Consider the following 18,843-nt stretch of genomic DNA (forward strand, 5'->3'; position numbering starts at 1 on the left):
CTTTTGAACTGTGGTGTTGGAGAAGACTCTTGAGAGTCCCTTGGACTGCAAGGAGATTCAACCAGTCCATCCTAAAGGAAATCAGTCCTGAATATTCATTGAAAGGACTGATGCTGAAGCTGAAACTCCAGTACTTTGGCCACCTGTTGCAAAGAGCTGACTTATTTGAAAAGACCCTGATCCTGGGAAAGATTGAGGGCAGGAGGAGAAGGGGATGACAGAGGATAAGATGGTTGGATGGCATCACCGACTCAATGGACATGAGTTTGGGTAAACTCTGGGATTTGGTGATGGACAGGGAAGCCTGGCGTGCTGTAGTCCATGGGGTGGCAAAGAGTTGGACACGACTGAGCAACTGAACTGAAGGCTGAAAAACACCTCATGTATTTTAATTTTTACTTCCCTGACTACACCACCCGCTACTGCTACTGCTAAGTCACTTCAGTCGTGTCCGACTCTGTGCGACCCCATAGACGGCAGCCCACCAGGCTCCTCCGTCCCTGGGATTCTCCAGGCAAGAACACTGGAGCGGGGTGCCATTGCCTTCTCCAATATCACCTATGTGGGTGAAAATCTTTTCATACAATTTTTAGCTGTTTTTGTTTCCTCCTTTGTGAATGGCTGTATGTCCATTTCCTTTGACTTTTTCTAGTTTGCTGTTTTTCTATTTCTGTTGGCTTAAACTCTTTTTGTGTATAATGCCTCTTTATTAAACTCATTTTTCATGGCTTTTTTAGTCTTGGATATTCTAGGTTATATCCTCAACAAGTACTACTAGTGTTATTTCTTCTTGTCCAATATTTTTCCGGTAGGACTTCTCCTTTGCATAATAAAGATTTTTTTTTCTTTGAGTAGATGTGTTTCTTTGAGTAGGTATATTTTTCTTCTTCTTTTTTAAATAAGTAAAGTGTAGTGAAGACTTGAGCATGACATGATACAAGGGGTATTCCAGCAGTACTATCTATTGAATGTGTTGCTGGTCTTGGTCCTTGTTGGTCAACTCATATTTTCCTTTTCAGATCCTAAGAACATTTAGTTAACATGATCAATGACTCATTGCAGAGTTATCCTTTCAAATAAATTGTTTTCTTACTATTTCCTTAAGTAAAATTTGTTTCAGTCATTTTCCAGATTTTGTGTATGTGTGTATAGTCACTATATTTATTGCATCCTGAGAAATAAGGTAATACAGTTACTATAGTAGATTAAATTTAATTTAAATATTTAGTTTTTTCCCCTAGGAATTCTTACTTTTCCTTCTCAAAGGATAGATTGCTCATACCTCCATTGAGTTTATTATATATATCAGTGTTCTTGCCTAGAGAATCCCTTAGACAGAGGAGCCTGGTGAACTGTTGTCCATGGGGTCGCACAGAGTCGGACACGACTGAAGCGACTCAGCATGCTTGCAAGCATTGGAGAAGGAAATGGCAACCCACTCCAGTATTCTTGCCTAGAGAATCCCGGGGACAGAGGAGTCTGGTGGGCTGCCGTCTATGGGGTTGCATAGAGTGGGACATGACTGAAGTGACTTAGTAGCAGCAGTAGCAGCAACAGCAGAATAGCTTGTAACAATTGTTTTCAGACTATCTGGAGATAGGATCAGTGAAGAAGGAAAGTGCTTTTTTAAACATTGTTTGCAATCTGTCATGAGCCAATGGTTTTGTAAAAAATAATATAAATTACTTGGAAAATGTTAAAATAAATAGATATAAAATTACTCTGTTAAATTGCTATAAAAGTTTCTAAATCTTACTCTCAATTTCTGTACTTAAATCTCTCAGAGGATATGAAAAATTCACTCATCAGCATGTTGCAAACTATAATTTGAAAAGTACTTAGTTTAAACCTGGAGAGTTTCCAAGAGTCAAATTTGTATAAAAGACTTAGTATTCAACTCCACCCCTTTTCACCCCAGATTCAAATGATCCCCAGCCCTCTTTCAACTCTGTTGTTTCCTTAGGTATCTGACTTGGAGTTTTAAAATAATGAGCTATGAGTAATTCCATAGAGGCTGAAAAGGCATCTGATTAAATTCAGTATCTATTTTTTATTTATCAGTTTCAAGTGGTCTCTTTGAAATGCCAATTATAAAGGATTAGCAGATCAGTCTAAGAATCATAGTGATCATGGTGATAAGAGCTAACCAACACTGTGCCAAGTACTGCTCCTGTGTGTGTGTTAGTCGCTCAGTCATGTCTGACTCCCGGAGAAGAAACGGCAACCCACTCCAGTACTCTTGCCTGGAAACTCCTGTGGATGGAGGAGCCTGGTAGGCTGCAGTCCATAGGGTCGCTAAGGGTCAGACACGACTGAGCGACTTCACTTTCACTTTTCACTTTCATGCTTTGGAGAAGGAAATGGCAACCCACTCCAGTGTTCTTGCCTGGAGAATCCCAGGGAGGGGGAGCCTGGTGGGCTGCCATCTATGGGGTCACACAGAGTCGGACACGACTGAAGTGACTTAGCAGCAGCAGTAGCGTATCCGACTCTTTGCGACCCCATAGCCTATAGGTTGCAAAGCTTCTCTGTCCATGGAATTCTCCAGGCAAGAATAATGGAGTGAGGAGACATTTCCATCTTCAGGGATCTTCCTGACTCAGGGATTGAACCCTGGTCTCCTGCATTGCAGGCAGATTCTTTGTCGTCTGAGGTACCAGGGAAGCCCCACTGCTTCTAGTACTTTTCATTTATATATTAACACCTTTAGTCTTCAACAGCTGTATTACAAAGACATAGGTACTGTGTCTAGATATATGACATAGGTACTAAAACTGTGCTTTTTAAGATGAGGGTACAGTCATATCACTGGAACCACCACCTCCTTTCTCTTTCCCTTTTCTTCCCGACTTCTGTTAGTTTCATCATGGCTCTGTACAGCTTCAGATATCTTTTGTTATCTGTCCAGTTGAGCTGTTCGTTCTTCCTCACATTTAGGTTTATGTTAGGGTCACACTGTTTTGTAACAAAAGAAGTTTGCACATCTGTTGCTCTGTAACAGTGGCTAAGGGAAGAATGAGGAGCTGTCATTATGCTGCCATTTTTAACCTGGAAGTCTGAGAAATTTGTTAATGTATTTACCAACAGAATGATATGACCACCGTGCGACTACGATGGGGAGATATACTGATGCCGTTGCTTAAAAAATACAAACTGAACATTACATGGGGTGATCAAGATCTGTTGAATATCATATTTTTTCACAATCCAGGTAATTTAAAAAATTTCTTTTATTCTTTGTAAAAAAGAAAAACATAGTATTTAGTCAAAATTGAAAAAAATGCATTTATTTGACTTTGGCTTATATTAAGTTATCACTCTTTATGTTTAAGACAGAGTAAACTAAGTTTAAAATCTTTGCAGAACGTTAATTCTGTGGAATTAGTGTGTGTTTACTTCTTTGTTTTATCTTTGCATAGAAAGCCTTTTTGTTTTTCCTTGCCAATGGAATTATCGACCAGATCATTGCATATATGGAAGCAATTGCCAAGAAGCTGAAGAAGAAGGAATCTTTATTCTCCATGGGAACAGAGGTGTTTACCATGATGATAAGCAACCAGCATTTAGAGCTATTTACGAAGCACTGAGAAATGTAAGCTCTTTTTTTTTTGAAGTGTTTTGTGGACAGACTCCCTGGTTTACAGAGAGTTTGCATATCCTTTGCTCCAGTTCATCAGTATAAAGCCCACCACGCCCTCCCCTCACAGCTCTGGCACTTGGTGTCCTGCTGGAAGGAAGGGCACTGCCTTTTGCCCACTTACTGACCTGTGCGTTATCAGTATGAGCTCACTGATACTATTCTTTTCAGCAAATTATAATCAGTGTTCAATTTTATTTATATTGATGCTGAAGTTGTGCCAAATTTGGCGATTGGGTGCCCCTTTTGGCCATCTCTTGTGCTTATGTGACACATTCCCATCATTATTTTGAGTGCCTTCTCAAAGAGGAGGTACAAGCAAAATATCCCAGGCTTATCTTATTATGCCTTCCCTGCCCTCGCCCTGAAATTAGCTGTCTCTCTAAGGAACTCTGATGCTTATTGCTGCAAAGGTGTCTTCCCTTCCAGGCCCTTTCAGCAGCAGAGCTGGGAAATACAAAAATGCAAACACACACACACACACACACAGTCCTGTGCTCACACCAGTGCGCCCAGTTTCATTCTCCCAGGCTCCTTCCATTCCTCTTCTACTTGGTTTCTGTTTTCTTCCAGTTAGAATCCCGGCTCCAAACTAAAACTTTTCCTCTGTTGCTTAATGCTATAATACATTTAAAATAATTTCAATAACACTCCATTTGTACTACTCTTCCCCACTCCTCTCCTTGAAAAACTAGCCGGCTGTAAGCGTTCAGTTTGTTTAGAGTCCTTCTCCCGCCCTCCCCACCCCCAGATGAGGGTGTATGTTCTGTACTGTGTTCAGACGTGATTTGCGTTAGTTTTTTTCTCCTCCTGTCAATGTCTTTATTTATTCATTTGAAATACTGTTGGATTCATATATTTCCATATGCTTTCAGTTACAAGTTTTTTTCCTCATGTTTGTTGATTTAACTTTAATTTTTAAGAGCTTAATTACTTTTTTGACTGTGCTGGGTCTTTGTTGCTGCACGAGGGCTTACTCTGGTTGCAGTGAGTGGGAGCTGCTCTCTAGTTTCAGTGCGTAGGCTTCCCCTTAGAGTGGCTTCTCTTGTTGCAGATCACAGACTCTAGAGCAGGGGCCTCCGTAGTTGTGGCTCTTGGGCTTCGTTGCCCCATGGCATGTGAAATCTTCCAGGACCAGGAATTGAACCCGTGTCCTGCGTTGGCAGGCAGAGTCTTAACCACTGGACCACCAGGGAAGTCCTAAGTTCAGGTTGATGTGAGGAATATTAATGTACTTCAAAAAGTCAAAGCTGTATTAGGGCTTACTCAGAAATTGTTCCTTCCGCATCCTTCTACCCCAAGTCCCAGCCCCAGTCACCAATTTCATTTTCTGGTTTGTCCTTCCTATACAGATGAGTAGATACACGTATGTTTTGTAAGTCCCCTTTTCTTACATGAAAGGTATTCTTCATCTTTATTTGTTCTTTGCTTTTGTTTTACAATATTCTGTAAGTTTGGACATTTATAAATATCTTCCTCATACCTTTTTTAACACAATTGTATGATACTCCACTTGGTGCATGTACTAGAGTTTATTCAACTAATCTCTTATGTTTGAACGTTTTGGTATTCTCCAACATTTTGAATAAGAATGCAGCAGAATTCCCTGGTGGACCAGTGGTTAGTACTCCATGCTTTTACTGCCAGGGCTCTGGTTAGATCTCTTGTTTGGCGGCAGTAAGATTCTGCAAACTGCAAGGTGGGCCAATAAAGAGAGAGGGGCAAAGAGAGAATAAGAGAGAGATAGAAAAGAAGGAAAGAACGGAGGGAGGGAGGAAGGAAGTAAAAAGCAATATATTAAGTAGGATAAATTCCTGGACATGAGATAATTTTATTTGAAGTTACTGCCTGTTTCCCCTACATAGGGATTATTTGCATTCCTGCCAACAGTTCATGAGGAAGCCTGTTATGCACAGGAGTGGATTGTCAACCTTGAAAATTTTTTGCCATGCTCCATAAGTGAGAAATGGAATCTTAGTTTAAATTTCACTTTCTCTTGTGAGTGAGATGAACATCTTTTTATATATCTAACAGTTGTTTTTACATCTTTTTGGAGTGAAATTTCTTTCAGATCTCTTAGTCTTCTATTGATTTTTTAAAATGACTTTATTTTTAACATATTTTATATGCCATCCTTTTCACTCATAGTGTAAATTATTCGGTGGTTTTTAGCATATTTACAGAGTTGTACAATCATCACCATGTGAGACTTTCATACTTTACTTCCCACCTCCCCAGCAGTTGCTGCAAGTTCTTTGTGTATTAAAGATATTAATTCTTTTTCTGTTATATCTGATGTAAATATTTCCTCCCAGTTTGACTTTGTTTATGGCATTTTTTGTCGTTCAGAGTTGTTTTTTTAAAAATTTTTGTGTAATCAAGTTTAAAACTTAAAAAAACAGTCATAGTTAGAAAGTCTTTCCCTACCTATACTCAGTTTACAGAAAGGTTTACCTGTATACTGTTTCACTTACTACGTTTAGTCTTCTGCTTGGTTTGGAATTTACTCTTGAGTAAGGGATAGATCTGATTTGATCTTTTTCCAAGTGGCCGTCTTGTCCCAATTATGTTTATTTGAAAGGTTATCTATAACCTGAAGATTTGAGATACTGACTTTATCATGTACTAAAGTTCAGAACTGGACATGTAACAACAGACTGGTTCCAAATAGGAAAAGGAGTCCGTCAAGGCTGTATATTGTCACCCTGCCTATTTAACTTATATGCAGAGTACATCATGAGGAACGCTGGGCTGGAAGAAGCACAAGCTGGAATCAAGATTGCTGGGAGAAATATCAATAACCTCAGATATGTGGATGACACCACCCTTATGGCAGAAAGTGAAGAGGAACTAAAAAGCCTCTTGATGAAAGTGAAAGAGGAGAGTGAGAAAGTTGGCTTTAAAGCTCAACATTCAGAAAACTAAGATCATGGCATCTGGTCCCATGACTTCATGTCAAATAGATGGGGTAACAGTGGAAACAGTGTCAGACTTTGTTTTTTGGGGCTCCAAAATCACTGCGATGGGGTAACAGTGGAAACAGTGTCAGACTTTGTTTTTTGGGGCTCCAAAATCACTGCAGATGGTGAGTGCAGTCATGAAATTAAAAGATGCTTACTCCTCGGAAGGAAAGTTATGACCAACCTAGACAGCATATTAAAAAGCACAGATATTACTTTGCCAGCAAAGGTCCATCTAGTCAAGGCTATGATTTTTCCAGTGGTCATGTATGGGTGTGAGAGTTGGACTGTGAAGAAAGCTGAGCGCCAAAGAATTGATGCTTTTGAACTGTGGTATTGGAGAAGACTCTTGAGAGTCCCTTGGACTACAAGGAGATCCAACCAGTCTATCCTAAAGGAGATCAGTCCTGGGTGTTCATTGGAAGGAATGATGCTGAAGCTAAAACTCCAGTACTTTGGCCACCTCATGCGAAGAGTTGACTCTCTGGAAAAGACCCTGATGCTGGGAGGGATTGAGGGCAGGAGGAGAAGGGGACGACAGAGGATGAGATGGCTGGTTGGCATCACTGACTCGATGGACGTGAGTTTGGGTAAACTCTGGGAGTTGGTGATGGACAGGGACGCCTGGCGTGCTGCTCATGGGGTGGCAAAGAGTCGGACACGACTGAGCGACTGAACTGAAAGTTCCATTTGTGATTTCTGGATTTTCTTTTCTGCTCCACTGGTCTGTCCATTTGTGCAGTAACACACACTGTTTTCACTATGAAGTCTTTGTGCTGTATTTTAATACCCTGTTCACATCCTGTCCTTTTAGTGTCTTCCTACTTAGTGTATTTTTATTTTTACACAGATACCAACACATTTAACAAAAAGTTGTTTTTTTGTTGGGAGTGTGTCATCTTCACATGTTGACTTAGTGACTGCTGACGTTTTGATGGTGTTGAGACATTTTAGGAACAAGGGTTGTCTTTGAGTTGTGTCTTTCAGGAATGTTGAATAGATCTCTTCATACTGTGGATTTTGAACATATCTTAAGTCTGTTCTGTTTTCTTTGTTGCCTTTGTAAATGAGGTTTTCTTTTTTAAGTACTAAACTTTATATTGAGTTTGGAAAAAATGATTCTGGCCCTGTCACCCCAGACACCTGTTTCTGTCTCTTTTTCCCCTTGGTCTTAACAGTCCACTTTTATGTAGCTGAGGTGGATTGACAGGGAGAGATGATTGTACTTCACGTGCCTGTAGACTGATGCATGAATCAGGTCTCTGAGTATGTTGGGGACCAAGACTTGGGGCAAAACCAAATAAGGGTTGGATTTATGATTTTGCTTAATGAGCTGTATATCAGGCACTATCCATGCAGCTAATTCACCGATACCTGGGGAGAGGTTATATGTGACCATTCATCTCTCAGCGGGTATGTTCACTGTGCTGCTGGACTGTGTCTAATCGTATATGGATGTGAAGACAAATACCAGTAACAGGAGTGCTGGTGTGGTCTAAGTGTGGGGATCAAAAGAGCTGATGCCCCTATTGGCAAGAGACTAAGCATTTGCTAATGACTGATCTCAGTATTTGCTAGTACAGTCTCATTAATAGGAATGAGAATAAAGATACTGAACTCTAATCTCCTGAGACACAGACTGTTTTAGGATGTGGAAGAGTGCAACAGCTGTGCCCCAAAGGGCCAGGGAAGGCCTCACTGATGAGGAGGCATTTGAAGTGAACCCTGAAGAATGAGTTAAGAGTTTGCCAGGTAAGCAGGCAGAACCAATACTGCCTGAGAAAAGGTCTTGCTGCTGCTGCGTCGCTTCAGTTGTGTCCGACTCTGTGCGACCCCATAGACGGCAGCCCACCAGGCTCCCCCGTCCCTGGGATTCTCCAGGCAAGAACACTGGAGTGGGTTGCCATTTCCTTCTCCAGTGAATCAAAGTGAAAAGTGAAAGTGAAGTCACTCAGTCATGTGGGTGGTGAAAAACCCATGAGGAGGTCAGGAGTTGAGCTGTTTAACTGGGGTGATGGGTGGAAGTAGGCAGTGGCTGGACTGGGCCAGACGTGGTGACGATGTGTGCTGTGTAAGGTGATGATCTGCAGTACAGGGAGCTGAAGTTTTCTCCTGGAAATGAGTGTTGCTCACACTTGGTGGTAGGGAAAGTGCTGATAGCATTGTAAGCTACAGTTTTAGTGTTTTTCTAAGTTTCTTAATCCTATAAGCCTGAGAGATAGGGTTTCTGAATAATCAGTTTATCATGATACAGCTACACTCACTGAAGAATTATAAAATTTAGTGTTGATGTTCATTTTCATGTAGCTGACCTTGTATGCCTTCAGAATCAACATTATATTTTAATAATGCTTTATTATGGCTTGTCAAGAGGTGATAAAAATAACAAAAGGTACTTTTGGAGTTCTGAGACTTTGCAGGGTAGAAAAGAAATGCACTCCTATAAAAATGTGATTTCTTTGTTGCCCCCGAGCATTTTAAAAAAATCCATTATTAAGGAATTAAATCTTACTAGTTTTATTTGATCTTTTCTTTGATCTCTTATAAGTATATACTTAAAAAAAAAGCTGAGTATTTGTTTTAAGCTGATTAATTACACTCGATTTTTAAGAAATAAATCTTATTTTAAAAACTGTTTCAAACACTGAAGTAATTAATGACTAGTGGTTGTTTTCGGTTTGTATTAATTAGCCGTATCTACCCAGTTTTCAACTTAATGAAGTTAATCAGTCTTTTTGGTGCTTGGTTAGTGTTTTTATCTTCTCTTATCTATTATTCAATGGAAAGTATAATTTTTAAAAGAATTACTGTTCAGACAGAGGTATTTATGCAAGTTTCAGAGAGAAGCTTAGTCATAGCCATTGAATGCTATGAACCATAAGGATGTGAACAATCTGTAAAATGTGAATGCATGGCTATGTCTGCCAGCAAATCAGGTTTTACAGTCCATACATAATTGTTAAATATTAGTTGTTGAGTGAATACAAATACTAAGATTAAAAAGTGCAGATTCACAGTGGGAATAAAACATTTTATTGCTCTGTTAAGTATTTTTTGCTTCCTGTATTTCATTTGAATTATTAGATTTTGTGGTGTTTCTCTGTTAACTTTGATTTACCTCACACCCTTCTTGTATCTGCATGAGATGCAGTAGATTTGCAGAGATGCAGGGGACTTGACATCCTCTCCTGCACAATTTTCTTATATGTAGCTGGCACTTGGCATCTGAAGGCTTGAACTGCCTGCCATTGTACCTGTATTTTTAAAACATGTTCTGTTTTTTGAAAATGCCTTGAAGTATCTCATTGTGGGCATCATAGCATCACTGTTTACTCTCTGCTTTCAGCTGACATTCTTATATATAAAACATGACCTTCCTAAAAGTTTGTGTGCTGGGCACAGTGCCAGTGAAGAGGGAGTGATTATCTGTGTGAGGAGAGTTTCTCGGAGGAGCTGACATTGGACTGAGCTGGAAGGACGAGTACCAGGCAGCCAGGAAAGGTGTGGACAAGTCTGGGTAGCACACAGTAGGGGAGGAGGAGGCTTGCAGTCAGGTGAGGGCACTGTAGCCTCTGGGCAGGTGAGCCTCTGGATGCAGTGTGGGTGCACAGCCCTGGGTGTTTGTGGAGTCTGCCTGGCGGAGGGCATGACTGCTGGCTGTGTATGTACAGGTGGGCATTTGGGGGTTTCTCACCTTCTTCTTTTGGAGAAGGCGATGGCAGCCAACTCCAGCACTCTTGCCTGGAAAATCCCATGGACGGAGGAGCCTGGTAGGCTGTGGTGCTTGGGGTCGCTAAGAGTTGGACACGACTGAGCGCCTTCACTTTCACTTTTCACTTTCATGCATTGGAGAAGGAAATGGCAACCCACTCCAGTGTTCTTGCCTGGAGAATCCCAGGGATGGGGGAGCCTGGTGGGCTGCCGTCTGTGGGGTTGCAGAGAGTCGGACACGACTGAAGTGACTCAGCAGCAGCAGCAGTAGCAGCACCTTCTTTAAAGGTCAAACTTCTTGTGGTATATGGTGGACTAAAAGAGCTGTAATCCATGGGGCACTGTTTTTATTTCAGGAAAATATTCATCAAAAGACCTCCCCAGTGAAGAAAAAAAATTTTAACCACAAACACTGGGATTTAAAATCACAAGGAAATGAACTGAATCTCAAGTATTCCCAGGAATTAACTTTTAAAACACCTTTGTAACATTTTCATTTTTAGTCATTGTAGAGTAGGAAAAAGACCAGTTTGGTCTTCCCAAATTCCCTATTACTTCCCTATTACTCGCTTCTCAGCCACAGTTGTCTAGGATGTTTTTGTACACAGTGAAATGTTACCATACAGTGTCACTTCATACAGGTGTTACACCTTGAGGAAGGTTACCTTCTTCAGCATGGCTGCTCCTTTTAACCCCAGAGGAATGTAGACATATCTATATACAACACACAACAGTTGCCCACTGTTAACTGAGCTTCATCTTTTCAGCAGAGTTTTTGAAACTCACTTGGCACAATTTCATTTGCTTTTTTGTGTAAACAGTGCTGTGTGGTTGTAAAGCTCTTTGCAGGTGGAATCCTGGCTTAGCCACTTAGAGCTTTGTAAGTGGAAAAATTCTCTCTCCCTACCTTAGTTGCTTCATTGTAAATTGTCATGTTTCATAAAGTCAGTGTGAGGCTTAAATGCATTACTACATATAAAGCTGTTAGCCTGATGCCTGGTGTGTAGGAAGTGCTTTCTTTTTAACCAGTCCAGCTTTCAGCAGTTTCTCCCAGATTCCAGAGTGCTGGCTGTTATTATTTTCATTACATTTCTTCCTAGTTAAGCCTCTTCTCCCCTCTGCCTTTTTTTTTATTATTATTTTTAAAAATACCTGAAGATATTAATCTTCAGTATATGGGATTAGGTTTGAAAAAATTACCCAAGAGGGAAGGTTTCATGCATAATGATCCTAGTTTTCTTGCATAGAGGCACCAGGGTGTAGGATCTCTGTGCAGCCCTATCACATCAGTGTTCTGAATGAGCATTGAAGTTCAGCCTGTTCTCCGTAGAGAGGCTGCAGCTTCCTACAGACTCACTAATTGTGATTCAAGTGGTGCTTCCATTTCCTCTCCCTCTGTGGCAGAGTAGTAAACCTCAGGTCATTTGCAGTCCTCCTAGATTTCAGGTTCTGAATTTCCTTTAGAGTCTTCCATTTTTTACTGACTTCAAAATTTCCTGTAAGATATTTTCAAGCCTCATCAGTCTTTCTAATTGTGGTTGCAAATAACAAAAAGGTACATGGCCGAAAATACTAAGATCTCAGCTTTTTTCCCACTTACTACTACTACTGCATTGTTTTCCAAAATATATTTCTTGAGATATGAATACATTTTGTAGTGAAAAAGGATTCTGAAAGTACATTTTGGAGTTAGTGGCCAAACAACATTCAGCAGGTGCATCTTCTGTTTTAATAGTTTCTCACGTGCCCCTGTGAATTTCGCTCAAGAGTGCATGGTGTTTAGCAGTTCTCACACATTTATCCTTGTGCAGCTAGGGGTCTTTGGGAAGCCCTGAACTGTGCTCTCTTTATCTCACTCCTTTCCAGTCCAGCTTCACCAGTGTTACCGGAGTGATTTTTTGGCTTTTATTAGTCTTTCTCAGCCCCTTTCAGACTGGTTGCTTGTCTTCTCACAGTTGTGAGAATCTCTGGGTCTTTTCTGCTCTTGACCATGTCCTTGCCTTGACACAGGGTTCCCCGCCTCCTCCCTCCTCCTGTGAGATGTCTTCTATTTAATTCATTGAAATTATTTGTTGGGCATGTGCTTTCTATGAGACTTTAAAGTGGAGACTGTTGATACAAAGTTGATTGAAGAAGTTATTGGGAATAGAGTTAAATTTTTATGTATATCTTTGTCTTTTTATCTCTAGTGTTCTTTTGAAGATGACAGCATCCATTCCTTATTAAAGCCATTAGAACTGGAACTACAAAAGACAGTGCATACATACTGTGGAAAAATTTACAAAATATTTATCAAACAGCTGACAAAAAGCATACAAGACCGTTACGACAGACCGCCAAAAGAAAGGTGATTCGTGGTGACTGCTAAATCAAATGAATTAAAACAACAAAATATCAGAGACTATTGTGAAGGAATAGTCTTAGATGAAGTTTTCAGGAAGAAATTACTCATCTTCAGTATAATTTTTTTCCTGAAGAAGTTAAATGAGCTGTATTTTCATGTAATGAAGAACAAGTTGAAGTCTTGGACCTCAACAAGAAGATATTTTTGATCTCTGATGTTTTATAATGTTATCTGGTATCATTCCAGTATTGACAAAAATCTTATTGAATGGATATAGCCTACAGACTTGGGTTGACTCTTAACTCTCAAGTAGGTAAGAGTAGTAGGGATGTATGGATGGAGAAAATGTACCTCATACACAGTGGAAACACTCAAACTGTGAGTATAGCAATAATCTTATGTCAGCACTAACCTCACTTTAAATGTGTGAGAAAAAAAAAGTTGTTTACAGAAACAGGAAAGGTTCTGTTTCTAAAGAAATGTGATGTAACTGATGTCACTATCGACAATCTGTGCGTGCCTTCATACATTTCATCTCTGTTTAAAATATTTTTGTGACAATCATGTTTAAAAGTGTTTTTAGTTTATATGTAAGCTGCACATTTACGACTGAGCTCTATAAGAAAAACAGTGAAAGTTTGGATTTTTTTTGTGTGTATTTGTGAAATGTAGTGTTTTCATTTCTATGTGCTTAACTGTGTTGCCAAAAGTCAAATCTAAGATGATTAAGCAAGTATTTTAGGAAAATTTTTCTATCACTTTAAATGAAAAATTTCAGCTTTACTGGGCATTCTGGAAGCAATAAATAGGCAGATAATAAAGTGAGAACCTAACAAGCTTACTTACGTGATGATGGAAAATGTGGTGGACCAAAATACGGAAGCTATGTCTTCTGTGAGCAGTGATCAATTATGGTTACAGTGGAGCAGGAAAAAGCGGTCCATTGAAACCTTTTCCCTTCTACCTCAAAGTGGCTTTGCAAAATATCTTTGAAGAAGCAAATATACGTATACAACCTTAATTTAAGTACATTAGAAAACTTTCATGGATGATTTGGCTTAAGATTGTCACATCTAACTGTAGAAAAAACAGTTTTGATTTGGTTAATGTGCATGTCCTCCTTTTTTTTGAATGTCACTTGAGACAGCTATGTTTTTTATCTTAACAGTAAGAAAAATATTACTTTTCTTAGTGTTTTTGACCTTTAACTGATATAACTATAGATTCTGAGTACTTGGCATGTACTGTGCTGGGGCACATGTCTCTTTACCAAGTACTATGAGGTTAACTTCTTTTTCTCCTTTTGATATTTTAATACTTAAATAGAGAAGAGAAAATCATGAAGGAAAACTGCCACTCTCTGGTCGTTTATGAAGTACCTAAAATAGTGGTGACTGGCTTTATGAAGACACAGTGCCCTCTGTGGGGATGTGAGAGAAGATCTGGCTTCTGGTGCAGTTCAGTCAGGGACAGATTGAGAAAGGAAGGTGTAAGAAAGACGAATCCGAATTTGACAACCAGCCCGGCTCTCATGGGACAGAAGCATTTAGGGAATGCCACAGTGAACATGAGCACTCATGAACTTGTTGATTGTTCAGACTGAATTGGCTAAATAAAAAATAGGATCCCTAGAATTTCAAAGTTTGGAGCAGATAGGATCATTTTTAATGGCCCCGGAGGAGCCCCTTGGCTGCCTGGCATATTAGGCTCTTGTGGGGACCTTGATGAGAATGGCCTGGGCTTCACCTTAGATGACCCTGGTATGCCATATCCAGATGGATCTGCACATTACACAGAAGTGGAGAGAACAGTACAGTGTGGGACTCCTTGTCCAGATTGAACACGTCAGTGTTTTACCACATTTGTGTTATCTGTCCCTTTTTCCTTTGCTGATGTATCTTAAAGAAAATGCCAGTCATCATGTTATTTCACCTGTATAAACACTTTGCTAACTGCAATGACATTGTACCCCCTTTGGCTTCAGTTAATATCAAAGGCACATTTCCCTTATGATAAGAGTGCAAAAATAAGTCACCTTATAATTCTATTTTTAACAAGCACCTCAGATGATTTCGGTGTCATTTAGTTTGGGAACCACTGGAAATCATTCTGCCAACTTGAAGGTTGAAGTTAGGACCACAGTTCTCAGCACAGTTGGTGGATTATAAATGTGATTCTGAAATGTTAGTGGAAGTACTTGGGGTTATTTACAAAATATGAATTTATATTATTAGGAGGTTTCTTAGGTTTAATTTTCTCAGTGAACAGACTCTTAGCCCCATGGGCTCTAGTATGATTGAGACTGGGTAGAGTGTGTCATAGTTTAACTGGACTGTGTGCTGTGGTCTCACACATGTTGTGCCTTATTTATACCATCACACACTCTCCATTGTGGGGTCAGTTGGAAGGTTCTTCACTTGGTTTATTCAGTCCTGACCTAATTTTAGCATTTTACCATAAATTGGGTTATGGTGAAAACTCTCCACTGAGGGACTGTTTTTACCTAAAATTTAGGATATCACAGAAAGTCCTTAACAATATTAAAATGAATTTTCTGAATTTATCTTTAGATAAACTTTTTCCTTGAGAAGTTTCAAGAAATACAGTTTCTCAGCATTAGTGAGGTTAAATTCAAGAGCAGCTTAGAGAATGTTTTATATTTCTTTCCTTAAGACAGTATATCTATGCAGTGTATTTGAATTATATATTCTTTGAGTCTATGTCTTAGAAAAATTTTGACCTCAGAATTATCTCTGGGCTACAGTGTTACCAAAGTGAAATGACTTTATAATGTAGTCAACCTTCATTTATATGAAGTTGCCATATTAGAGGAAAAAACCTTTAGAAAATATGTATTGTGATTTACATTTTAAGAAAATACATATTTTGTTTTTTCCCCCTGGGAAGAGTAGTTCATAATGTATATACAGTAACCTGGTTATCTCTGGATACTTCAGAGCCTGAAACAGTTTTACTGCTTCACTGCTCTCTCATTTTGCCTCAAGTCAAATGTTATTGGTATAAAGGAAAGAAAACCAAACTGAACTGGATCTACATTCTCCTCTTGGTTAGGGGCCAGGGCATATCATTCACCTTCTCTGTACCCTAAGTTTGCGAACAATCAGCGTGCCTTTCCCGCCTCACAAGACTCGGCAGTCATGGAGCTGTGAGACCCAGAAGAGAGAATGGGTTAGCTGCGTGGCTTGCCTCATGCCCCTCCAGCCTTGCTGCTGAAGTTCTGGGCTGCCCTGTTGCCTCCTGTACAGATCATTCTGTTTTAGACTGAATGTTTGCTGACGTGCATTGTATCTCCAGTGTGAATTTGCTTAGCTTGTGTAAGGAAGAATTTTTAAGGAAGAGAAAGCAAAGAAAAGAATGATGTAAATGAATGATTAGAGGAAGAAGGGAAAGAGAGGAAGTGAGAAAAGTGAGGAAGTAGAAGGGAATAAGAGTGAGAATGGCCAAAGGCAGAGAAAGAGAAGAGTGGCTAAGAGTGGGGAATAGGGAAGGCAAGAGGGAGGGAAGTGGTGTGGGGACAGTCACTTCTGAAGCGGCAGCCCCCTAGCCTGTACTGCCGTCAGCTTGCCTTCCTCTGTTTCAGTTCATGGCCCTGCGGGGTCAGGCGTTCATGGAAGGGGCAGCCAGGCTACCTCTGTTGAATTTGTTTGTTTGATTTGTTGATAGTAGAGTCTTTCCCCAGTTACTCTGCTCACTGATCATTTAGTGCTATGATTCTACATTGTAGTTTTTGTTCTTCTTTTTATATATTGGATCCCAGTTTGTGACCTAAGACCTGTGGAAACAGGATGACAAATATCTTCTTTTTTGACATCCTTTAGTCCTCCCAGATAATAGATTATGCAGGACTGACCACATAGATCATACAGGAGGTTAGAGTGGAGGGCATAACCTTATTAGATCTGAAGGGGGCCCAGGAATCTATCTGGTTTTCTCAGATGATACTGATAGGAGGCCAGGTTTGGGAACCACTGCCCTGCCTTGAGTGGCAGTTTAAACCACACATCACATCCATTGATTCCTCAATAGGCATACTTCCAGGTGGAGTGTTAGGAAGGGATTCAAGAGAACAGGAGACAACAGGAGTACATTAAATGGGAAAACCTTAAAAGAGGGTAGTCAGTGTCTTCTTTTTCAGAAGTTTATATTGTAAGGAGTAAACATCTTAGTGTTAATCTGTAGCGATTTAGCAAGACCACTAATTTTTTTCTTTTACTTTTTGATTTTGTAAACAGAGAAGGAAAGTAGGGGCACACTGTGTCAGGAAAGGTAGGCGCACAGTGTGCCAGTGTAGGAACAGTTGTCAGTTTATTAAATGTAACTTCAAGTGTCTTAAAACAATTGCCTTATTGCATTTTAATCTTTAATAAAAGTAGATTAAATAATGATTAGTACTGTAACAGTTATCCTTTTATACATTGCCAAAGCAACCCTTTTTTGCCTATTAAAGCCTGGCTTAACTGTCCTGATGTTTGTTGTTTCTTGATTCACTGAACATGAAACTAGATTTTTAAAACTAAGTTATATGAACTTAAAGCAGGTGTAAAATGTGGTGCAAGAATTTTTTTAACTAAAAATGAATATGATGTTAATTTAGATATCTAGCAATTACAGAATTATGAGAAGAACATGGAATAACATGTTGAACTAGGCAATTTAAAACTGATTACAAATCAATGTCAGACTTACTTCTAAATGGAAAATATCTATTGTCACCTCATTTCTACCAATAATTCCAAATATCTAATGGGGTTATTTTTTAAGAATTTTCTATAACTCCAGTTATCAAACAAAAGAGAGCCTTTGGAAAGATATGGAGAGAAGAAGGAAAATCTCTCTCACTTCTAATGCTGTGAATGCTATTTGGAAGGTCTGGTCAGACTTTTTAATACAAACTGAACTGATGTGAAGCCTCTGATGATGTGTAGTTTACATATACCGTCTGAATTTGTAAGCATATTCAAATATATAACAGCATAGTAAGTCCTTGTAAAAACTAAAGAGAAGCCAACAGTGTACCTTCCATTTAAGATATAAGTGGACTTTGACTATGATGGAAAATAGCTGTTTTCAATCTGTGTATAAAATTTCTTCAGGGAATATTGGGGTGTTATGCAAAAATAATTCAGGTCTTGCAGCTTTGCTGTGGACTGTGTCATCCATTTCAAAGTCAACAGAACACACGTGCACCACATTCACTGCCAGTGTCTGAGGGCTGGGCCAGTGGCTTTTGATGGATGTTGTAACAGAAGATCTGTGAAGGAGATGGTGGTTTGCACCTGTTCCTGAAATCAGAAACTGGAAGGTGTTTCCATTTTTCACAAGTCTTTGCATAAATGTGTTAATATTTTGGGTAGTAATGATTCTAAAGCTGCAAGAAGGCATTTTGCTATACTGTGATACATAGCGATTACTACTCTTAAACTGCTTTTTACCTTAAAATATTATGATTTTAGGATAAATTGAATATCCTCCTCCAAGTAGTTTGTGTGTCTTGACATTTATTAAAGAGAAGGTGAGTGCAAGATTATAGATTCAGATATAATGTGAGAATAATGGCAAGTTGCTTTGTTCTCTTGGGGGGAGTTCATATCATCTTTTTCACTCTGTGGTGTTATTAAATGAACATATACTCAATAAATGTCTGATTTCTTCAAATGATGTGTCTGAATTATTCTAGAAGGCTAATACCTGTTGATGTATGGCAAAAAACCATCACAGTATTTTAAAGTAATTATCTTCCATTTAAATAATTTTTTTAAGTTATTTTGAAATCATTAGGCTTGGGAAACTTGATAACTAAAAGTTCAGGCAGATGGCAGTTCCTGGATTGACTAATTCAGCAACTGGACAATGTCATTGGAAACCTAGGTACCTTCTGTCTTTACATTACTGTTCTCACCATGTGAGCTAGTTTTCCCCCCATGGTCCCCAAATGACAGCCAGCATTCTGGGTCCCAAATGACAACCAGAGGCAAAAATACATCTTTTTATAAGAGGAAGGTACCACCTGTCCCCATTCACTTGCCCTCATAGCCATAGCAGTGGCTGGCTGTGTCCAAAACCATTACTTTTCAAAGAGAATGAAACTTGAATGGTTCGCTCAGATCTTGATTTGCCCCAGACTTAAACATAGCCTCCCCTTGAAAAATGGCTACTCACAGGAAGGGAAG

At 39.4% G+C, this 18,843-nt stretch overlaps 1 protein-coding gene across 2 annotated transcripts in view; it reads left to right on the plus strand.

Annotated features, from left to right (window-relative positions):
• The window catches only part of GXYLT1 (glucoside xylosyltransferase 1), a 51,850-nt gene extending 33,522 nt beyond the window's left edge, over positions 1-18,328 (plus strand). For both annotated transcript variants that reach the window (XM_086399915.1, XM_086399914.1), the window contains 3 exons: positions 3,088-3,211; positions 3,420-3,592; positions 12,498-18,328. In XM_086399915.1, the coding sequence (XP_086256041.1) occupies positions 3,088-3,211; positions 3,420-3,592; positions 12,498-12,659 (459 nt within the window). In that variant the 3' untranslated portion in view covers positions 12,660-18,328. The remainder of the gene's footprint in view (positions 1-3,087; positions 3,212-3,419; positions 3,593-12,497) is intronic.
• The last annotated feature ends 515 nt before the right edge of the window (positions 18,329-18,843 follow it).

Source organism: Bos grunniens, chromosome 5 (assembly GCF_055505025.1).
Source record: "Bos grunniens cultivar Pamir isolate PY7600 chromosome 5, Bosgru_T2T1.0, whole genome shotgun sequence".
Classification (NCBI taxonomy): domain Eukaryota; kingdom Metazoa; phylum Chordata; class Mammalia; order Artiodactyla; family Bovidae; genus Bos; species Bos grunniens.